The sequence below is a fragment of the Heterodontus francisci genome, chromosome 13 (assembly GCF_036365525.1).
Source record: "Heterodontus francisci isolate sHetFra1 chromosome 13, sHetFra1.hap1, whole genome shotgun sequence".
NCBI classification, from domain to species: Eukaryota; Metazoa; Chordata; class Chondrichthyes; order Heterodontiformes; family Heterodontidae; genus Heterodontus; species Heterodontus francisci.
In genome coordinates this window covers 16,779,572-16,802,442 of record NC_090383.1, presented here as the reverse complement: position 1 = coordinate 16,802,442, position 22,871 = coordinate 16,779,572, and the positions used below count along the sequence as shown (strand labels likewise).

The following is a 22,871-nucleotide window of genomic DNA, read 5'->3' as shown; positions in this document are numbered from 1 at the left end:
CTGAGGATGGGCCTGGTGGTGGCAGGTCTCAGGCTGGGCCCTGCGCGCTGAGGGTGGGCCTAACGGAGCTGGTTTTGAGAGGGCCCTGGGCTGTGGGTGGGCTTGGTGGTGGCAAATAGGGTGGGCCCTGACTGAGGGTGGGCTGAGGGAGCTGTTCTCGGGCAGGCCCTACACTGAGGGTGGACTTGAGGGAGCAGGTTTCGGGAGGGCCCTGGGCTGATGGTAGGCCTGAGGGAGCTGGTTTCGGGAGGGCCCTAGGCTGATGGTAGGCCTGAGGGAGCTGGTTTCGGGAGGGCCCTAGGCTGAGGGTAGGCCTGAAGGAGCTGGTCTCGAGCGGGCCCTGGGCTGAAGATGAGCCTGAGGGAGCTGGTCTCGAGCGAGCCCTTGGTTGAGGGTAGGCCTGAAGAAGCTGGTCTCGAGCAGGCTGTGGGTGGTTCTGGGGGGGGCGTGTCTCGAGCGGGCCCTGGGCTGTGGGTGGTTCTGGGGGGAGCGGGTCTCGAGCTGGCTGTGGGTGGTTCTGGGGGGGCGGGTCTCGCCACCAGTCGCCTGACTCTGGACAACGTGCGCGTTCTGTGGCTTACGTCATGTCGCTTTAAGCCCTCTGCGCGCCTTGACGTCATTTCCGTGAGCGTCCGGTAGAAAGGTGAACGATTCACTTGTGGTGGAAACTTCGTTGTGAAAATGACGACGTTACGTGCGTTCTGTTGTGATGACCTTTTTCGTTTCAACAACATGTGAGTAAACCGCAGCGTGATAGCAATGTACAGAGTGGAATATGCAGTGTAACAGCAATGTGCAGAGTGATTGGAGCATTCAGGGGCTGGTCTTTGGGGCCTCCCGGGTGATAACAGAGTATCTGCAGTGAAATCACAGAATGATGCAGTACAACAGGTGAACATTCGGCCCATTTTGCCTGTGCTGGCTTTCTGATATATGTATTCAATGAGTCCAAATCCTCCACTGTCCTTTCCCCACATCCCTGTAAATATTTTTTCCTTCAAGTATTTACCTAATTCCATTTTTAAAGTTTCTGTGGAATTTGCTTCTACCAACATTTCAGGCAATGCATTTCAGATCATGTACCCTGCACATAAAATTATTTTCCTCCTGTCGCCCCTGGTTCTTTACCAAATCGCTGTAACTGTCTGTCAGCTGGTTAAAAGAAGCAAGAGAGAAACTGGAGAAAGGTCTGACCATTTTCCAGTCCTCACTGGATACAGGTGTGGTGCTGGAGAATTGGAGAACTGCTAACAAAGAACAAAGATAATTACAGCACAGGAACAGGCCCTTCGGCCCTCCAAGCCTGCGCCGATCCAGATCCTCGCTCTAAACATGTCGCCTATTTTCTAAGGTTCTGTATCTCTTTTCTTCCTGCCCATTCATGTATCTGTCTAGATACATCTTAAAAGACGCCATCGTGCCCGCATCTACCACCTCCGCTGGCAACGCGTTCCAGGCACCCACCACCCTCTGCGTAAAGAACTTTCCACGCATATCCCCCCTAAACTTTTCTCCTTTCACTTTGAACTCGTGTCCTCTAGTAATTGAATCCCCCACTCTGGAAAAAAGCCTCTTGCTATCCACCCTGTCTATACCTCTCATGATTTTGTACACCTCAATCAGGTTCCCCCCTCAACCTCCGTCTTTCTAATGAAAATAATCCTAATCTACTCAACCTCTCTTCATAGCTAGCGCCCTCCATACCAGGCAACATCCTGGTGAACCTCCTCTGCACCCTCTCCAAAGCATCCACATCCTTTTGGTAATGTGGCGACCAGAACTGTACGCAGTATTCCAAATGTGGCCGAACCAAAGTCCTATACAACTGTAACATGACCTGCCAACTCTTGTACTCAATACCCCGTCCGATGAAGGAAAGCATGCCGTATGCCTTCTTGACCACTCTATTTACCTGCGTTGCCACCTTCAGGGAACAGTGGACCTGAACACCCAAATCTCTCTGGACATCAATTTTCCCCAGGACTTTTCCATTTACTGTATAGTTCACTCTTGAATTGGATCTTCCAAAATGCATCACCTCGCATTTGCCCTGATTGAACTCCATCTGCCATTTCTCTGCCCAACTCTCCAATCTATCTATATTCTGCTGTATTCTCTGACAGTCCCCTTCACTATCTGCTACTCCACCAATCTTAGTGTCGTCTGCAAACTTGCTAATCAGACCACCTATATTTTCCTCCAAATCATTTATGTATATCACAAACAACAGTGGTCCCAGCACGGATCCCTGTGGAACACCACTGGTCACACGTCTCCATTTTGAGAAACTCCCTTCTACTGCTACTCTCTGTCTCCTGTTGCCCAGCCAGTTCTTTATCCATCTAGCTAGTACACCTTGGACCCCATGCGCCTTCACTTTCTCCATCAGCCTGCCATGGGGAACCTTATCAAACGCCTTACTGAAGTCCATGTATATGACATCTACAGCCCTTCCCTCATCAATCAACTTTGTCACTTCCTCAAAGAATTCTATTAAGTTGGTAAGACATGACCTTCCCTGCACAAAACCATGTTGCCTATAACTGATAAGCCCATTTTCTTCCAAATGGGAATAGATCCTATCCCTCAGTATCTTCTCCAGCAGCTTCCCTACCACTGACGTCAGGCTCACCGGTCTATAATTACCTGGATTATCCCTGCTACCCTTCTTAAACAAGGGGACAACATTAGCAATTCTCCAGTCCTCCGGGACCTCACCCGTGTTTAAGGATGCTGCAAAGATATCTGTTAAGGCCCCAGCTATTTCCTCTCTCGCTTCCCTCAGTAACCTGGGATAGATCCCATCCGGACCTGGGGACTTGTCCACCTTAATGCCCTTTAGAATACCCAACACTTCTTCCCTCCTTATGCCGACTTGACCTAGTGTAATCAAACATCTGTTCCTAACCTCAACATCCGTCATGTCCCTCTCCTCGGTGAATACCGATGCAAAGTACTCGTTTAGAATCTCATCCATTTTCTCTGAGTCCAAGCATAACATTCCTCCTTTGTCCTTTAGTGGGCCAATCCTTTCTCTAGTTACCCTCTTTCTCCTTATATATGAATAAAAGGCTTTGGGATTTTCTTTAACCCTGTTTGCTAAAGATATTTCATGACCCCTTTTAGCCCTCTTAATTCCTCGTTTCAGATTTGTCCTACATTCCCGATATTCTTTCAAAGCTTCGTCTTTCATCAGCCGCCTAGACCTGATGTATGCTTCCTTTTTCCTCTTAGCTAGTCTCACAATTTCACCTGTCATCCATGGTTCCCTAATCTTGCCATTTCTATCCTTCATTTTCACAGGAACTTGTCTCTCCTGCACGCTAATCAACCTCTCTTTAAAAGCATCCCACATATCACATGTGGATTTACCTTCAAACAGCTGCTCCCAATCTACATTCCCCAGCTCCTGCCGAATTTTGGTACAGTTGGCCTTCCCCCAATTTAGCACTCTTCCTTTAGGACCACTCTCGTCTTTGTCCATGAGTATTTTAAAGCTTACGGAATTGTGATCACTATTCCCAAAGTAGTCCCCTACTGAAACTTCAACCACCTGGCCGGGCTCATTCCCCAACACCAGGTCCAGTATGGCCCCTTCCCGAGTTGGACTATTTACATACTGCTCTAGAAACCCCTCCTGGATGCTCCTTACAAATTCTGCTCCATCTAGACCTCTAACACGAAGTGAATCCCAGTCAATGTTGGGAAAATTAAAATCTCCTATCACCACCACCCTGTTGCTCCTACATCTTTCCATAATCTGTTTACATATTTGTACCTCTATCTCACGCTCGCTGTTGGGAGGCCTGTAGTACAGCCCCAACATTGTTACCGCACCCTTCCTATTTCTGAGTTCTGTCCATATTGCCTCACTGCTCGAGTCCTCCATAGTGCCCTCCTTCAGCACAGCTATGATATCCTCTTTGACCAGTAATGCAACTCCTCCACCCCTTTTACCTCCCTCTCTATCCCGCCTGAAGCATCGATATCCTGGGATATTTAGTTGCCAATCATGCCCTTCCCTCAACCAAGCCTCAGTAATAGCAATAACATCATACTCCCAGGTACTAATCCAAGCCCTAAGTTCATCTGCCTTACCTACTGCACTTCTTGCATTAAAACAAATGCACCTCAGACCACCAGTCCCTTTATATTCATCATCTGCTCCCTGCCTGCTCTTCCCCTTAGTCACACCGACTTCATTATCTAGTTCCTTACAGGCTTTTGTTACTACCTCCTTACTGTCAACTGACCTCAATTGGTTCCCATCCCCCTGCCACATTAGTTTAAACCCTCCCCAACAGCGTTAGCAAAAGCACCCCCAAGGACATTGGTTCCAGTCCGGCCCAGGTGTAGACCATCCAATTTGTAATAGTCCCACCTCCCCCAGAACCGGTCCCAATGTCCCAAAAATCTGAACCCCTCCTTCCTGCACCATCTCTCAAGCCACGCATTCATCCTGACTATTCTTTCATTTCTACTCTGACTATCACGTGGCACTGGTAGCAATCCTGAGATTACTACCTCTGAGGTCCTGCTTTTTAACTTGGCTCCTAACTCCCTAAACTCTGCTTGTAGGACCTCATCCCGTTTTTTACCTATATCATTGGTGCCTATGTGCACAATGACAACTGGCTGTTCACCCTCCCCCTTTAGAATGTTCTGCAGCCGATCTGAGACATCCCTGACCCGTGCACCTGGGAGGCAACATACCATTTGGGAGCCTCGTTTTCGACCACAGAACCGCCTATCTACTCCCCTTACAATCGAATCCCCTACGACTATAGCCCTTCCACACTTTTTCCCGCCCTTCTGAACAGCAGAGCCAGCCACGGTGCCATGGACCTGGCTACTGCTGCCTTCCCCTGGTGAGCCATCTCCCTCAACAGTATCCAAAACGTTATACTTGTTTTGGAGGGAGATGACCGCAGGGGACTCCTGCGCTGCCTTCCTGCTCTTTCTCTGCCTTTTGGTCACCCATTCCCTTTCTCCCTCAGCAATCCTAATCTGCGGTGTGACCAATTCACTAAACGTGCTATCCACGACCTCCTCAGCATCGCGCATGCTCCAAAGTGAGTCCATCCGCAGCTCGAGAGCCGTCATGCGGTCTAACAAGAGCTGCAGTTGGACACACTTCCTGCACGTGAAGGAGTCAGGGACATCAGCCATGTCCCTGAGCTCCCACATTGAGCAAGAGGAGCATGACACGGGTCTGAGATCTCCTGCCATTTTTAATCTTAAGCTTAACTTAGTTAAATGAAAAAGGAACGAAAAGTTTTTACCAATCACGATAAAACCAGAGAAATAGAAAAAGCCTTACCTTATAAACACCCCACCGAGTCCTTTTTTTTTGGTTAGAGGAGGAGGGCAGGTGGGAGACACTACAAGTGTGGTGTCTTGGGTTCAGAAACCACCCAAATATATAGTGTTTTACTTACCCAGCAGCCCCCTGGCCTCCGCCGAAAACAAAAGGAAATTAAGTTTACTTTCAAACTGACCTTCCCAGCTGCTCACTCGCTCACACTCTGCTCCCGAAAAAGCTGCTGCAATGAAAGGCAGTTGTGCCTCTGTTTAAAAAGGGAGCGAGGAATAGACCGAATAATTACAGGCCAGTCAGTCTAACTTCAATAGTGGGCAAATTATTGGAATCTATTCTGAGGGACAGGATAAACTATCACTTAGAAAGGCACAGGTTAATCAAGGATAGTCAGCATAGATTTGTTAAGGGAGGATCTTGTTTGACCAACCTGATTGAATTTTTGAAGAAATAACAGATAGATGAGGGTAATACAGTTGATGTGGTCTACGTGGATTTTAGCAAGGATTTTGACAGGGTCCCACGTGGACTGATTAAAAGTGAATGTCCGCAGATCCCTGAAGGTAGCAGGACGGGTCGAGAAGGTAGTTAAGGTATAGCCGAGGTATAGAATATAAGAGCAGGGAGGTCATGCTGGAAATGTATAACTCATTGGTTAGGCCACAACTTGAATACTGTTTGCAGTTCTGGTCACCTCATTACAGAAAGGATATAATTGTACTAGAGAGGGTGCAGAGGAGATTTACGAGGATGTTGCTAGGACTGGCAAAATGCAGCTATGAGGAAAGATTTGATAGGCTGAGGTTATTTTCCTTGGAACAAAGAAGGCTGAAGGGAGGTCTGATTTAAATGTACAAAATTTTGAGGGGCCTGGATAGAGTGAAGGTAAAGGGCCCATTCACTTTAGCAGACAGATCAGTGACTAGGGAGCATAAATTTAAAGTGATTGGTAGAAAAATTAGAGGGGAGATGAGGAAAAACTTTTTCACCCAGAGGGTGGTGGGGGGTCTGGAACTCAAAGCCTGAAAGGGTAGTTGAGGCAGAAACCCTCAATTCATTCAAAAGGAGTCTGGACATGCACCTTAAATGCTGTAATCTGCAGGGCTCCGGACCAAATGCTGGAAGGTGGGATTAGAATGGGTGGATCGTTTTTCAGCCAGCACAGACACGATGGGCCAAGTTGCCTTTTTCTGTGCCTTAAGCATTCTATGATTTATATATAAGATTTTATTCTTATTCCTATACACAGCACAATATATAGAGCAAAGGTAATTATCTCCGGATTGTTAACTGAGCCATGCACAAATTGACACAGGGTCAAGCAGATTAGGGAACTAAACGCATGGCTCAGAGTGGTGTGGGAAGAAGGGGTTTTGATTCTTGGAGCACTGGTATCAGTACTCGGAAGAGGGAGCTATTCCGTTGGGATGGGCTTCACTTGATCTGCGCTGGGAGCAGTGTCCTAGCCAATCACATAACTAGGGCTGTGGACAGGGCTTTAAAGTAATGGGGGTGGGGGGAGGGTTTGGGTAAAGGGAAATTTAGAAATCCAAAGAGAGGTCAGGGAATCGGAGCAGGATAGTGATATGGGTAAATGCCAACAGGAAGAGACAGAGTTTAACAAAATTTGTACATTGGCAAATAAGGTCATCGCAGGGAATAGAGGTAAAAAAATGAAATTAATGTTCCTTTATCTGAATGCACAAAGCATCTGTAATAAGATAGATGTATTAGTGGCATGAATAGAAGTAAATGATCTAGATCTAATTGCCATTATTGAGACATGGTTACAAGGAGATCAAGGTTGGGAAATGAATATTCCAGGGTACATAATATTTCAGAGAGACAGACAGAATGGCAAAGAAGTGGGGGGGTTAGCTCTGATAGTAAAGGATGACATAAGGACATTACTAAGAAGGGATCTGGCCTCAAGATCATGAAGTAGCATAGTTTGGGTGGAAATTAGGAATATCTGGAGTCAGAAAACACTGTTGGGAGTAGTTTACAGGCCCCCTAACAGTAGTTATATTATTGGACAAAACATTAAACGGGAAATTATTGGAGCTTGTAACAAAGGTAATGTATTAAATGTGGGGGAGTATAATCTGCATATAGACTAGGACAATCAAATTGGCAACAGTGGTCTAGAAGATGAATTTGTAGAAGGTTTTTGTGACAGTTTCTTGGAGCAATACGTTGTAGAACCAAGTAGGGATAAAGCTATCTTAGTTCTCGTAATGTGTAATGAAACGGTTAATTTAGCAATGTCGTAGTAAAAGATCCACTGGGAAATAGTGATCATACCATTGAATTTCACGTTAAGTTTGAAAATGACATATTTCAATCGCAAACAAGAATCTTAAACTTAAACAAAGCCAATTACAAAGGTATGAGGGGAGAACTGTCCAAGGTTAATTGGGTAAATAGACTAAAAGGTATGGCGGTAAATGAACAGTGGGAAATATTTAAACAGTTCAAAGGGTTCAACAAAAGTACATTCCATTCAAAACTTGTCAAGACAGACTCATCCATGGCTCTGTGGAGAGTATTAGACTAAAAGAAGAGGCTTACAATGTTGCAAAAAATAGTAGGAAGTCTGAGGATTGGGAGTGTTTTAGAAACCTGCAAAGGGCCACCAAAAAGTTGATAAGGCAAAAAATAGAATGAGAGTAAACTAGCCAGCAATATAAAACCGATTGTAAAAGCTTTTATAAGGACATAAAAATGAAGAGAGTAGCTAAAATTGACATTGGTCCTTTAGAGACAGAGACAGGAGAAAACATCATTGAGAATGAGGAAATGGCAGAGGCATTGCACAAATATTTTTTGTCTGTCTTCACAGTAGAAGACACATGTTCCATACCAAAATAGGCAGTAATTTAGGGGCTTAAAAAAAAGAGGAAATTAAGGAAATTGATATCAGCTGAGAAAAAGTATTGCAGAAACTTGGGCTAAAGTCTGACAAGTCCCTGGGACCAGGTGGCCTACAGCCTAGGGTTCTAAAAGAGATAGCTGCAGAGATAGTGGATGCGCTGGCTATGATTTTCCAGAATTCCTTAGATTCAGGAATGGTCCCGTCAGATTGGAAGTTGGCAAATGTTACACTGCTTTTCAAGAAAGGAGATGGAGAGAAAATGAGGAATTACAGGCCAGTTAGCCTGACATCAGTCATTGGGAAGATGCTGGAAACTATTATTAAAGAAGTCTGAACAGTGGCGCAGTGGTTAGCACCGCAGCCTCACAGCTCCAGGGACCCGGGTTCAATTCTGGGTTCTGCCTATGCGGAGTTTGCAAGTTCTCCTTGTGACCGCGTGGGTTTTCGCTGGGTGCTCCGATTTCCTCCCACCGCCAAAGACTTGCAGGTGATAGGTAAATTGGCCATTGTAAATTGCCCCTGGTGTAGGTAGGTGGTAGGGAATGTGGGATTACTGTAGGGTTAGTATAAATGGGTGGTTCTTGGTCGGCACAGACTCAGTGTGCCGAAGGGCCTGTTTCAGTGCTGTATCTCTAAATAAATAAAATAAATAAATGCTCTTGGAAAAGCATAGAATGATGAGAACAAGTCAGCATGGTTTTACAAAAGGGAAATCCTGTTTGACAAATTTATTAGAATTTTTTGAGGATGTAACTAGTGGGGTAGATAAAGGGGAACCAGTAGATGTGGTATACCTGACATTCAGTAAGGTTCCACATAAAAGATTAATAGGCAAGATAAGGGCTCATGGTGTTGGGGGTAATATATTAGCATGGATAGAGGATTGGTTAACAGACAGGAAGCAGAGAGTGGGCATATGGGGCATTTTCAAGTTGGCAGGCAATGAATAGTGGGGTGCTGCATGGATAAATGCTGAGGCCTCAGCTATTTACGCTCTATATTAATAACTTGGATGAAGAGACAGAGTAATGTATCTAAAATTGCTGATACAAAGCTTGGTGGAAAGGTAAGCTGCAGGGAGGACATAGACAGGTTAAGTGAGTGGACAACAAGATGGCAAATGGAGTATCATGTAGGGAAGTGTGCAGTTGTTCACTTTGGTCGTAAAAATAGAAAGGCAGAATATTTTTTAAAAGGTGTGAAATTGGTAAGTGTTGCTGTTCAGAAAGACTTGGGTGTACTCATACAAGGAATGCACAAAGTTAACATGCAGATGCAGCAGGCTATTAGGTAGGCAAATGGCACGTTGGCCTTTATTGCAAGGGGATTGGAGTACAGGAATAAAGAAGTCTTACAAAAATTGGACTGGGCTTTGGTGAGACCACACCTGGAATACTGTGTGCAGTTTTGGTCTCCAGATTTAAGAAAGAATAAACTTGGACTGGAGGCGGTGCAGTGAAGATTTACTAAATTGGTTCCTGGGATGATGGGGTTGTCCTATGATGAGAAGTTGAGTAAATTGGGCCTATATGCTCTGGAGTTTAGAAGAATGACAGGTGATCTAATTGAGACATACAAGATTCTGAAAGGGTTTGATAGGGTAGAAGCTGAGAGATTGTTTGTTTCTGCTGGTCGGGGAATCTAGAACATGGGGACGCAGTCTCAGGATAAGGGGCCGACCATTCAGGACTAAGATGAGGAGAAATTACTTCACTCAAAGAGTTGTGAATCTTTGGCATTCTCTACTCCAGAGTGTTGTGGATGCTCCATCATTGAATACATTTAAGGCTGGGATGGATAGACTTTTTTTTGGTCTTTCAGGGAATCAAAGGATATGGGGAGTGGGCAGGAAGTTGGAATTGAAGCCCAAGATCAGCCATGATATTGAATGGTGGAGCAGGCTCGATAGGCCATATGGTCTACTGCTCCTGTTTCTTGTGTTCTTGCAGTAGAAGCATGGGGCACTTGTAACGTAGGGTGAAATGGCAGACACAGCAACAGTAGGTGAAGGAAGGTTAGCAACGTGAATTGAATAATTGAGAGAAAAACATGGATAACGGTTTGACAGCAGAGGCTGGTGAGGTAGAAGTGAAGGTTGGCAATGTTGCGGCGATGGGACTGAGCGCATTTGAGAGGTGGAGCTGGGTGTGATCAGCCTAGATATGGAAACTGACACCATACATGTGCATGATGTCACTAAGGAGCAACATGAGGAAAATAATGGGGCAAGGATGGATTGTTGACTAGTTGGCAGGGGGTGAGAAACCATTTGCTGGAGATTGCTTCTTGCACCCAGAAGGGTAGGAACTGGCCCACACAGGGAAGGTCCCAGAGAGCTGGACAGCAGAGGTGAGACAGTGGAGCAGAACAGCACAATAAACTGTTAAATGCTGTGCAAAGAGCAGTGACCGGTGCAGTCTGTGTTATGACTTGGATAGTAGTTGAATTGGAGGGATTCAAACAGGGAGTTTCTGTAATGATAGATATTGAATCTACATTAATATATACAGCAATATGGCAGAACTAATTGAGATTCTACAACATGAGATTATTTTAAGTAATATACAAAATCAGCCATATTTATAAACCAAAATGAGTGATTTCTATCTTGAGTGATTTGAGAGATCTGCACTCCTTGTGTTGGAGACTATTTTTCTTTCTCAGTAAAATGAATGTACTCTTGTGTTGCAGAAATTGTATGTTTAACTGCAGCAACATAACTGATTTGTGTACACAAGAGCATTTTGTCCCTGAATACATGATAACTAGGAATGGGAAGATTTCATGACACCTAATTCTTTCATTGCGATAGATGTGGACTTTTGGAATATGCTAGTGTCTGTGCAGAACAGCCAGGCAATTGAAATAGTTGCTGACATAGCTTCCCATTAATTCCACAAATAAACCTTTGTGCCACTCAAATTGTGCCACAATTATGTTGCAGCACACGATTGAACTCTTTCAGATCTTTACATTTGGTTTGCTTGGAAGGTGAAACCACCAAATCTATTCAGAAGTATCCATGAAAGAATTCAGTAGAGATATTAGTTTGCACAAAACAATGAATGTTGTCACTCCTCGGGGAGGATAATGTGTGTGGAATGTAATATCAAGTGCCTGTTTTGCTTTGGAAAGACCTAATGTGCAAGACTAGACACTGATGAGTGTTCCAGTGCACACAGTGGGCAATGCTGGTTTCTTGTGTTGCCAGTCCAAGGAAACTAAATCATCTGAACTTGATATTGTAAATCCCAGGAGAAAGCCACTTGTGAGCTCTGTCCAATGGCCGACCGCAATGTGAGTGGTTCTATATTATTACTGAACACATTCCCCTATGGTATGAGATTTGCATAGTTTATCTTAAGGAGAATTGTTTTGCAGAGTTTGTGAACAAAAAGGTTTTTCAAAGTTTGTGCCGCAATGAAATAAATTACTTCAAGATGTATTGCTTAGCCCTGATGCCAGTGTGGTGAAAGTGATGTGTGACTTTTTATGGTGGTTTTCCAAAATAACCCCTGTGCTGTGAGGCTAATGCTGGTTAATATTTAAAACAGAAGACTGTGAATCTCTTGTAATTTGTTTCTCTTTCCTTCGCAGAAATTTGGATCCACTTACAGAAACTGTATCCTTGTAACCGTCCATGATTGCACTGGTTTCCTGTGGGGAATCTCGGTTTAATATAAAACTCAGTGACTTTTGGCAAATTATGCTGGCCCTTTATTTTCATATATCACAATTCAGATTGGGAAAATGTAGGAACAAACTACGCTTTAAGTCCATATTCTTAGTTTATTTATGGTTTTTTGATATAAACACCATGCTTGTTGAATAGAATCCAGATTGGTGGACTCTGTATACTTTAGTCCTTTTGAATAATTCTATTTGCTAACAGATCTTTAGTTGATATCTTGCATTGAAAATCTTCAAATGTAGTGTTATTTGTAAAATAATGTTTTGCTATTCTATCAGATAGTGCTCTCTCTATTGGACTTACCCTGGAGTATTCTGAATTGGCTATGCCATCTACTCATTGGGGCTGCTTTTGTCCCTACAAGTTGAGCTTCAGTAGAATGTTTTAATTCATTTGACCTTGTGCATTCACTTGATTGCTAGAACAGCCATAGTTTACAAAAGCATTTCAATTAAATTCTAGCTGTCGCGTTATATGACTTGTATGGAATTATGGTTCTTTGCTCGGTGCAGAGTTGGTGCCATTTGGAGGCAGAGACTGGCAGATTTCTTGAGGTCAGGAGTTCTGAGTTAGCACTGAGCTCATGTTAAATTTAGTTTTGATTATTATCAGCGGGCCAGTTGAAGTGGTGTGAATTAGTTCAGGTTGCAAACCGTCGAAGGCCCAAATACCAATCGACTATGCTGTATGTAATATTTTTTAAAGCTGTAAATTCAGAGACAGGTTGAGAGACAGCTGGAGAGCTTGAAATGTGTTCAACTAAGGCAGGAGAAAATAGGAGCATGGGCTATATTAGAAATCAGAAATAAGAGAATAGCTTGGACAGAACGACTACATAGGATTACATTACATAGCATTGTGTAGGACATACTACACAGAAACAGGTCATTTGACCCAACTAGTCCATGCCAACATTTATGCTTCACTCGAGCCTCTTCCCATCTTTCCTCCTCTAAATCTATTGTCTATTCCCTTCTCCCTCATATGCATGTCTAACTTCCCCGTAAATGCATCTAAAGTATTCGCTTCAACCACTCCCTGTGCTGGTGAGTTCCACGTTCTGACCACTCTTTGGGTAAAGCAGTTTCTTCTAAATTCACTATTGGATATTTTGATGATTATCTTATTCATTGCCTCTTCCTCACAAGTGGAAATATTCTGTCTGTATCCACCCTTCAAAACCTTTCATAATTTTAAAGACATCTATTAGCTGCCTTTTTTCAAGAGAAAAGCGACCCCACCTGTTCATCCTCTCCTGATATGTGTGCCCACACATTTCAGGCATCATATTTGTAAATCTTCTCTGCATTCTGTCCGGTGCCTTTATATCCTTTTTATAATATGGTGACCAAAACTGCATTCATTACAGTTTCGTCTCATCAAGGTTTGATACAGGTTTAGCTTAACTTCCCTACTTCTCAGTTCTATCCCTCGAGAAATAAATCCTAGTGCTTGGTTTGCTTTCTTTTATGGCTTTCCTAACCTGTGGTGCAACTTTTAGTGATTGTTGTATTTCTACTCCGCGATCCCTTTGTTCCTCAATCTCACCTAGACTCTCACCTTCCAAGTAATAAGTGAATTCCCTATGATTCCTACCAAAATGTACACATTTATCTGTTGAATTATATTTGCCAATTATTTGCCCATTCTGCAAGTTTATTAATGTCCTCCTGTAATTTATTGCAGTCCTCCTTAGTATTGACTATCCCCTCAATTTGGTGTCATCTGCAAATTTAGAAATTGTGTTTTTGATTCCAAAGTTCAAATTGTTAATGTAAATTGTGAACATCAGTAGTGCCAGCACAGATCTTTGTGGAACACCACCTTCTGCCACTCTGAATAACTGCCCTTTACTTCCACTCTCTGCTTTCTATCTTGAAACCAGCTAGCAATCCATGTTGCCACTTGTTCCCTGACTCCTCATTCTCTGACCTTATCCATTGGTCTATAATGGGGCACCTTATCGAAGGCCTTTTGAAAAACCAGATAAATTACAACTTCTACGTTCCCATTGTCTACTCTGTTACCTCCTCAAAAAAATGCAATTAGGTTGGTCAAGCAAGATTTTCCCTTTTGAAGTCCATCAGGATCAGGGTCTCTATCCTGAGTTTGATTAGTTTATTCCTACATCCCCTTTTTAAAAATTTTAAATGTAATTATCTCATTCAGTGTCATATCTTCCTGTTCTATCTCTCTGATAAATACCAAAGCGAAATAATTACTGCATTTAACTAGCATACCTTTCTATCATGAGTCAAGAACTGTAAGCAGATGAAAGGAAAACTAATGTAATATCTGTTTTATATTGGTTGATTACTTGTAAATTCTACTGTAAACTGTAATCTGATCTTTTATTAGGTTCTTTTTGTTATTTTTCTTAAGTAATTCATAGTATGGGATCCCCTTCTATCTGCAGTATCTAGCTCATTGGCCAGAGTATTTTATCGTTGCTGAGGCACCTGGAGGAGAGTTAATGGGATACAGTAAGGATCCAGTGTCATACTCATTAATATGTTCTTTAGATGTCAGACAAAATAATTTATTTTTTGATAAATCTTCATTTTGACTAGTTTAAATGGTTAAACAAGCGTATTATATACTTGTTGCAACTAGATTCAAAAATCTAAATCCCACAAAATTCTATTTGAACATTATTAATATGCCGTAATATGTTGCAGCTGCCTCTCTGTTCAACTACAATCTTACCTCAGCCTTTGATGCCCTAGCCTTCAGTTTCATCGGTTTCATTCTTAATCTATCCAGTCATAGCCAGGGAATCACCTGCAAAGGCTTCTCTTCCCCCTCCTGCACCATTATCTCTAGTTGCCTCCAAGGATCAATCTTTGGTTCCCTCTGATTTCTCATTTTACATGCTGCACCTCAGTGACATTATCTGAAAACACTGTGTTGGGTTTGACGTATATGCTGACCACACCCAGCTCTACCTCACCACCACCCTCTTGCCCCTTCCACTGTCTCTAAAATGTCATACTGCTTGTCCAATGCCCAGTACTGGATGAGCAGAAATGTCCTGCTCCTAAATATTGGGATGGCTGAAACCAATGTCTTTGGTTCCCACCACAAGCTTTGTTCCCTGACCACTGATTCTATTCCTCTCCCTAGCAACTGTCTTGAGGCTGGACCAGGCTTTTCACCTTTCTGATGAAAGGTCATCAACCTGAACCATCAACTCATTCTCTCTTCACAGATGCTAGCAGACATGCTGAGTATTTCCAGCATTTTCTGTTTTTATTTTGGGCTATTCAAAAATCTTGGTGTCATATTTGGCCCCGAGATGAGCTTCCAACCACGTATGTGTGCCATCACTAGGATTGCCTATTTCCATCTCTAACATTGCCCAACTCTTACTTTAGCTCATATGCTGCTGACGCCCTCAACCATGACTTTATTACCTCTAGACTTGACTATTGCAGTGCACTCCTGGCTGGCTTCCTCACTTCCATTCTGCATAAACTTAAGGTAATCCAAAATTCTGCTGCCCTTATCCTAACTGGTACCAAGTCCCATCGCCCCTGTGCTTGCTGACTGACATTGGCTCTGGTTAAGCAATGTATCAATTTTAAAATTCTCATCCTTGTTTTCAAATCCCTTCATGGCCTTCCCTATTTCTATAACATCCTCCAGTCCTACAAGATAGCTACGCTCCTCCAATTCTGGCCTTTGCACATTCCCAATTTTATTTGCTCCATCATTGGCAGCTGTGCCTTCAGTTATCGAGGCTCTAAGCTCTGGAATTCCCTCCACCTCGCTACCCCTCTCTCCTCCTTTAAGACACTCCTTAAAACCTACCCCTTTGACCAGTTTTGGTCATCTGCCCTAGTAAGTCCTTATGTGGCTTGCTGTCAAATGTTGTTTGATAACGCTCCTGTGACATGCCTGTGTATGTTTTACTACCCTAAAGGTGCTTGTTGTGCAGGCTCCCACCTGCCAAGAATGAGGCATATTAATTTTGTCATATGAACATTGATTTTAAACTTGCTGGGAAGAAGAGAGGGCCGTTACAAGAGCTGCCAGACACTTAGCTGAAAAATATTTGCATACTAACTGACTGTGCTTGTGGGGACAAAAGGACTATTCTCTGACACATTCAACCTGCAATGGATATTGATTACCGTACATTGAAGGTGTAAGGAAGAGCATCCCAGAGACTGCTAAGGTGATAAAATCTACAAAAGCCAGGACTGGTTAAACCAGCTGGTCACATGACTAACTGGCTGGTCCAGAGTTTTTGAACTCAAAGACTGTTTGCTCCTGGAGTGAGAAGACTTCTCCTGTCTGCTCCCATCTCTTTCTTACAAGCCTCTGGACCCACTGAGGACACATGAACCGCAAGAAAGAAAAGTCTACATTGAACAAGGTTTAAGAAGAATACTGGGCCCCAACAAAAAGCAAGACCTACCTACAATCAAGGACTCGACAATGAGCTTGAAGAACAGTAACCAAAACCATCTTCAGATATTGCCTCAAACTTTTCCACTTTATTTCTTCGCTTTTCTGTCCCTGTCTGCATGTGTGTATCACGTAGACATGCTAGTGTGGGCACGTCGCATATCCATAGGCGTTAACCGAATTAGAGTTTAAGTTTAATAAAGTTCAACATTTTTTCTTTAAACCTGAGAAAACCTTTTTGGCTAGTTTCTTTGCTTTATAATTGGAAGTTAGTGAACAAGGATTCACTAAGCGGGAGCTAAAAAAACAAGGTGTGTTTAAAATTAAACCTTGTTACGGTAAGACCAGGTGAAGGCTGAGAGGGAACCTAAGACTCCTTTCTCACCTGGTTGTAACAGTGCTATAGAAATGCAAGGTATTGTAGTGAAATTTTGTCTTGGCATATATTATGATTTTACAGTTTGTTCTCCATAGTTGACTGACTTGTATTTTTTTAGAAATGTCAAATCTATTTTGTTATAAAAAGAATATACATCTAGCACTCATTTCAGCTGCATTACACTTTTCTCTAGCATTGTTTAAAAAAATTGTGTAAAGAAACAAGGAGCTCTCCTAAAATACAAAACACTGGAGTGAGAATGTCTGCTGTTAATTGCGTGATGTGTGAATTCACCCTGTGTTTACCTGACAGCAGTCTAACAGCCTTACCTGGGCAGATACCTGCACCTTACATGGCCGTCCATGTCTCCGTTATAAAGACGTCTGCAAACGCGACATGAAATCGTGTGACATTGATCACAAGTCGTGGGAGTCAGTTGCCAGCATTCGCCAGAGCTGGCGGGCAGCCATAAAGACAGGGCTAAATTGTGGCGAGTCGAAGAGACTTAGTAGTTGGCAGGAAAAAAGACAGAGGCGCAAGGGGAGAGCCAACTGTGCAACAGCCCCAACAAACAAATTTCTCTGCAGCACCTGTGGAAGAGCCTGTCACTCCAGAATTGGCCTTTATAGCCACTCCAGGCGCTGCTTCACAAACCACTGACCACCTCCAGGCGCGTATCCATTGTCTCTCGAGATAAGGAGGCCCAAAAGAAAGACATGGTGTAATGTTCTTTACTGTATAAAATCCTCTGAAATTACCATGAGTGGTGTCGAGAGATTTACTTGTGATATAAAAGTGTACATTATCTGTCCATTGCACCTTTTCAGCACACATTAGGTGTCATATTTCAGAGTAAAGTAAAAACAAAGATAGTCATTTGCAATGCTGAAAAGTGCTTCTTAATTGACCATAGCAGTCTGCTTCTCAGAAGAGACACAGTCCTGATGTGGCCTGCACTGTGGACAACAATTAAACCCTTGCCTTCACCCAGTGATTACTTAATAGTAATTAGACTTTTGGCCATAAAGACACTCATCTTAATCTTAAAAGCTAAATGATAAAATCTGCATTACACTGTATAATCCCAGTCATCCTTATTAAATTGGACATTGTCTGATTTAATTGCAAACATCTTCTAGTGTATATATAGAAGCTTTGAATTTAGCGTAGCAAATTAAAAAGGGGAAAGCAAGTATTTTCACATCATTCTTCTGTGTTAAGTGCCATGTGAGATTCACTAGTAGTTTCAAAAAGAATCTCCTTGATCTGATCAACTTCTGCTTGATGCATAGCAGTCCTCAGCTATCTAGTACATAGAAATACTTAATTTTCATCACTTCATCTATACTGGAAATACTAATTTCAAAATTAAAATTCCACTTGAGCAGCCTTTGTTCCCAGATGATATCCATATTATGTTTCATTCTGTTGGTGTAAGTATGTGGGGATGTATATTAAATTAGAATTTTGGGTTGCATTTCATAAAACATCTTTTAACTGATTTAAAAGGAAGTATTTATCAGTGTGATGGTGGATCAAAGGAGGATACAGTGAAGATCTCCACATATATTTTAGTCATCACAAAGTAGTGTAGCATTACAGCCTGGGGTTGAAAGGCAGCTAACTTCATCAGTAGGTGACTTATTATTTTAATTTATAAATTGATTCAAAGTAATTGAATTGGTATGTAGGTGTTTCCAAAGTCTGCTGTGTATTGTCTGAAGCCTAGTGTTTCTCTGTAAAAATGTTGGTTGGTCTACTTCTAATTCAGATACATCTGCACCAACTTTTGGTTGTTGAACAGTTTACAACATGGTTCACGAGTCCCAAGACTACTGGTGAAATATTCGAAATGTGTTAATGTTCCCAAAAAAAAATTGGAAACTGCCCTAAACAAACCTACAATATGTGGCAGCACAAAAGCCATAAACCTTGAAGTCTTTGTTAACCTAACAAACTGTGGTAATGTTAAGTTCTACTGTATAAGATATATTTGCATTGGCCCAGTCCTGATCATGCTTATTTCCTACAAAATTCTCAGTTTGTCACTAGAGAATCCACTGAGCGCCACAAGTGGCACACATTGGCAGCATCAATTCAACTTTTTAAACTGAAAGCAATGTTTTAAAAGGTACTGTGGCTGCTAATTGTATAGCCTTTTAAATCTTCTTAGAAAGATCTGCGTACCTCATTTATTTTTAATACTAGAAATTTTTCTGACATTACGAGGAAGATGAGTAGAGCCGTGTGCAGGCAGTTAAGTTCTTTTGAAATTCTGCTTTCCCTAGTTTGAAAGCCGTTCTAGTGGATAACATGGCCATGGTCTTTTTAGACCCCTCTTTAAAATGCTTGTAAATACACCATTGTCAGAGTAAGTCCCATATCACATCTCTCAAAGAGCTTACAGACACTTCGAAGTGCTGTGACCATTAGGTAAACACAGCAGCTGTTTTTCACACACTAAGATCCTACACACAGCTAGTACAGGTACACTAGGCTGTTGGAACTTTAGTTGGGTTTGCAAAATGAAGAAATTGAATAAATAAAAATCAGTAAATCTGATCAGAGGCTGCAAGCAGTTTGTAAAATGCAGTGAGAAATTTGGTTGGACCTGAAACTAATGTGAATTGCAGTAGTAATGTTTGAGTATAAAGAGCTTTATGATTGTTTCTTTTTAAGTTATGGGGAAAGCTGAAGGATCAGTGGCAAGAGAGGAATGGCATGGGCATGTAACGGCTTTATCTGTAGCTCCAGAATTTAGACGCTTGGGATTAGCAGCTAAACTAATGGAACTGCTGGAGGAAATATCTGAAAGGTTGGTGTATGTATTTTAACAATTAATATTTTTATTTTTAATATAAATGTAAATGAAAAAAATTCAGGGAAAAATGAATATTGTGTGTCTTATTATAGAAAGGGTGGATTCTTTGTGGATCTATTTGTACGAGTATCTAATCAAGTGGCAGTGAATATGTACAAGCAGCTTGGCTACAGTGTTTACCGGACTGTGATAGAGTACTACTCAGCAAGCAACGGAGAACCTGATGAAGATGCTTACGGTATGATTGTGGATTTCTGTGGAATAAATTTAAAACAAAATGCTGGTAACTGGGTTGTAACTTTGGTACAGATTATACAAGTGGGAATTGTTGATTACTTTCTCTTGGTTTAATATGGGATATGAAAATTCTGGCTTTATCAGAGTTCATCTATGAGGTTTTTCATTGTAGTGAAGTTCCTTATCTTGCTGAGTTACAAGTGTGAAGAGCACTTGTGTGTGTTGAAGTTACCATTGATGTCCCTCCTGCAAGTGACAGCCACTGGTAGAGCTTTTACGCACATGACTTCATTGAAGTGCTGCATTAAAACTGAAGTTTGCAATTGGGGAAATATTTTTATGAATTGCATTTTTAATAAATTGTGTTGAGCAACATTTTCAAAGTCCTTTTTGTAAGCACTCTCCTAATTGTTTTTTTTCTGCAACAGATATGAGAAAAGCCTTATCAAGGGATACAGAGAAGAAATCAATAATACCCCTTCCTCACCCAGTTAGGCCTGAAGATATCGAATAACTTTAAGCTGTGGCTCTTGGGCAATTTATAAATAAAAAAACTAGTATACTTTTTAATGAGAATTGAGAAAAACTGCAAGGTAATTTTGGATATTTTATTAAAGGGCAGAGCATTTGCTGTTAGACTCCAAATATGCATCTGTGTTTCACTACTGTGCATAAATGTTAAATGATATTTTAGATAAATTTGAGGCCTAGTATCGCACATTCAGCTTATTGTCCCAAGAACCACAGAATTATCAGAAAATGTTTGTATTTAGCATCCCCCCCCAGCAGCTAACAGCCCTTGAAATACATTATGTATGTATGCAAAGAGATCTTGTATATACTTCATAATTTTTTGTGTAAGAATTAATTTGCCATTTGTGTCCTACTCAGAATATGTTTGATATTTGAAGTTGAGAATACTGTTGGCAGCTCCTCTTTGAGTCTCAGAATGTTTCTGCTCCGTTAAACAGTTGCTGGCAGAAGTGTCTGGGCTTCCTGTTGAGGATGGCTGATGATTTGGGGAGGCCGAGAGTGGAGTTTAATTTGTTACACTGGCATTGCGTGCTAGTGTGAATAAAATCATTACGTTGTATGTTTATAAATGGGAAAAGTACTATCTAATGAATTTAGACTGATAATGTTGGCGTTTTAAACTCTTTTTTTAAGGTCTGTGGTTCCTGTATGGAGTTTTTTCTGCTGTTAACTAGATGGTGACTCATTCAATCTTTATTACAGAAGGCAGCAGTTTTTTTATTTGCTGTATTTAGTCCAGCTACCAGCCAATTCGCCTGGGGTTTGGGGTGGGGAGGGTGGAAAGGAGAGGGAAGATGAGAAAATTCTATAATCTTGGCAATCCAACCTTCGATGGGTCACAGTGAGTGGGTAGGGGGTGGGGTGCAGAATCTCTTGTATTGATCCAAATCAGGGTTTATTTAAAAGTTTCATATTTGGTCAGTTTTATTGTGATCTTACTGAGGTGCTGTAATAAACTATCAAGATAAGTTTCAAGCGATCCTATTGATAAGTATACATAATCTGCACTGAATCAGTGCAGATAAGTTGCAGTTTGCCCTGGAATAATTCCAGTTTTGTGAAAGAAAAAAGAATGAATCCTGAATTACTGTATCTCAAGGTTGTGAAACATTCAGGAGATAGTTATTGTCCAAAGTTACATTTTTTTTGTATTTAATAAAACTGTACTGTTTAATCATGAACAAACTGGAGAAAATTATGAACATTTGCTATTACGACTTTCTGAATGAGTTGGACAATTTGATTGAGGCTGCCTCAAACTTTAGACAACAAAAATCAGTTTTTTTCCCTCTCTCATCCATGCCTTTGTTACCTCCAGTCTTGATTATTCTGATACACTCCTAGGCAGCCTCCCACATTCTACCCTCTAAACCTGAGGTCATCCAAATCTCTGCTCCCCATCACCTGTTTGCTGGCTGACCTGCACTGCTCACAGTTAATCAGTGCCTCCATTAAAAAAATTCTCATCCTTGTTTTCAAATTCCTCCATGGCCTCACTGCTCCCTATCTCTGTAATCTCTGCCTGTATATCTGCACTCTTTTATTCTGGCCTCATGAGCTTCCCCAGTTTTAATTGCCCCACTATTAGTGCCATGTCCTGAAACTCTGGAATTCCCTCCCTAAACCCCTCTACCTCACTTTCATCCTTGAAGACACTCTGTAAAGAAATCTACCTCTTTAACCAAGCTTTTGACCTTCTGCCCTAATATCTCCTTTTGCGGTTCAGTGTCAAAATTTTTACAATGCTTCTGTGAAGTGCCTTGAGATGTTTTATTAAATTAAAGGTACCATATAAATACAAGTTGTTGTGGTTACCAGTCTGGATAAAATCTGAACCAGTTTTCGGAGGAAAAAAGACTATGCTGATTCGCTGTACGTTTTTGTTGTCGTCTGGGTATCAGTTTGGAACTATTGAAGTAGCTATTACTGTTCGAGCAAGCTGCTGCTGATTTTCATTCATGCTCCGTGTAATAGTCATCGTCCATAGCCACATGCTCACTTCCTACAAACAAAAATTAAATCATGCATACAGTCAAGGAGTGTCCTTGACCGACTGAGCTCATTCATTGTTAATGCGTGAACTTGAAACCATATAGGTTACTCCACCTAACTGCACTCAGATGGGGGCTGTTTATGGGAGGGAACTATACCTGGGGAAAGGGAGGGGCTTACGGGTGGAGTATACGTGGAATGTGGGAGACGATTAATTTCTGAAAGGAGTTTCACCAGCAGGGCAATTATACAGTGAGAGGTTCATGAGGAAATTATATGGGGAGACAGAATTTTTTTTTAAAACTTTCATGGGATGTGGGTGTTGCCAGCAAGGCCAGCATTTGTTGTCAATCCCTAATTGCCCTTGACAACTGAGTGGCTTGCTAGGCAAGGGCCGGATGGGTTGCATTCAAGGTTGTTAAAGGAAGTCAGGGAGGAAATAGTTGATGTGCTGTGGATTATCTTCAAATCCTCAGTAGATGTAGGCGCGGTACCAGACGATTGGCGGTCTGTGACCTTTGTACCATTGTTTAAAAAGGGTGCGAGGGATAGGCCAAATAATTATAGGCCGGTCAGTCTGATCTCGGTGATGGGTAAATTGTTAGAATAAATTCT

The 22,871-nt window shown here is 41.9% G+C and overlaps 1 protein-coding gene across 2 annotated transcripts; it reads left to right on the top strand.

Annotated features, from left to right (window-relative positions):
- Positions 1-606: 606 nt before the first annotated feature.
- Positions 607-22,065, top strand: naa20 (N-alpha-acetyltransferase 20, NatB catalytic subunit). Of its 2 annotated transcripts, XM_068044412.1 has the most exons (6): positions 607-734; positions 11,790-11,814; positions 14,276-14,366; positions 19,352-19,487; positions 19,586-19,731; positions 20,159-22,065. In XM_068044412.1, the coding sequence occupies exons 1-6, from the start codon at positions 682-684 to the stop codon at positions 20,242-20,244; spliced, it is 537 nt and encodes a 178-aa protein (XP_067900513.1). In that variant the 5' UTR covers positions 607-681; the 3' UTR covers positions 20,245-22,065. The 2 variants fall into 2 exon arrangements, with proteins under 2 accessions (XP_067900513.1, XP_067900514.1); XM_068044413.1 differs by lacking the exons at positions 607-734; positions 11,790-11,814; positions 14,276-14,366 and adding an exon at positions 11,821-11,944.
- Positions 22,066-22,871: the final 806 nt, after the last annotated feature.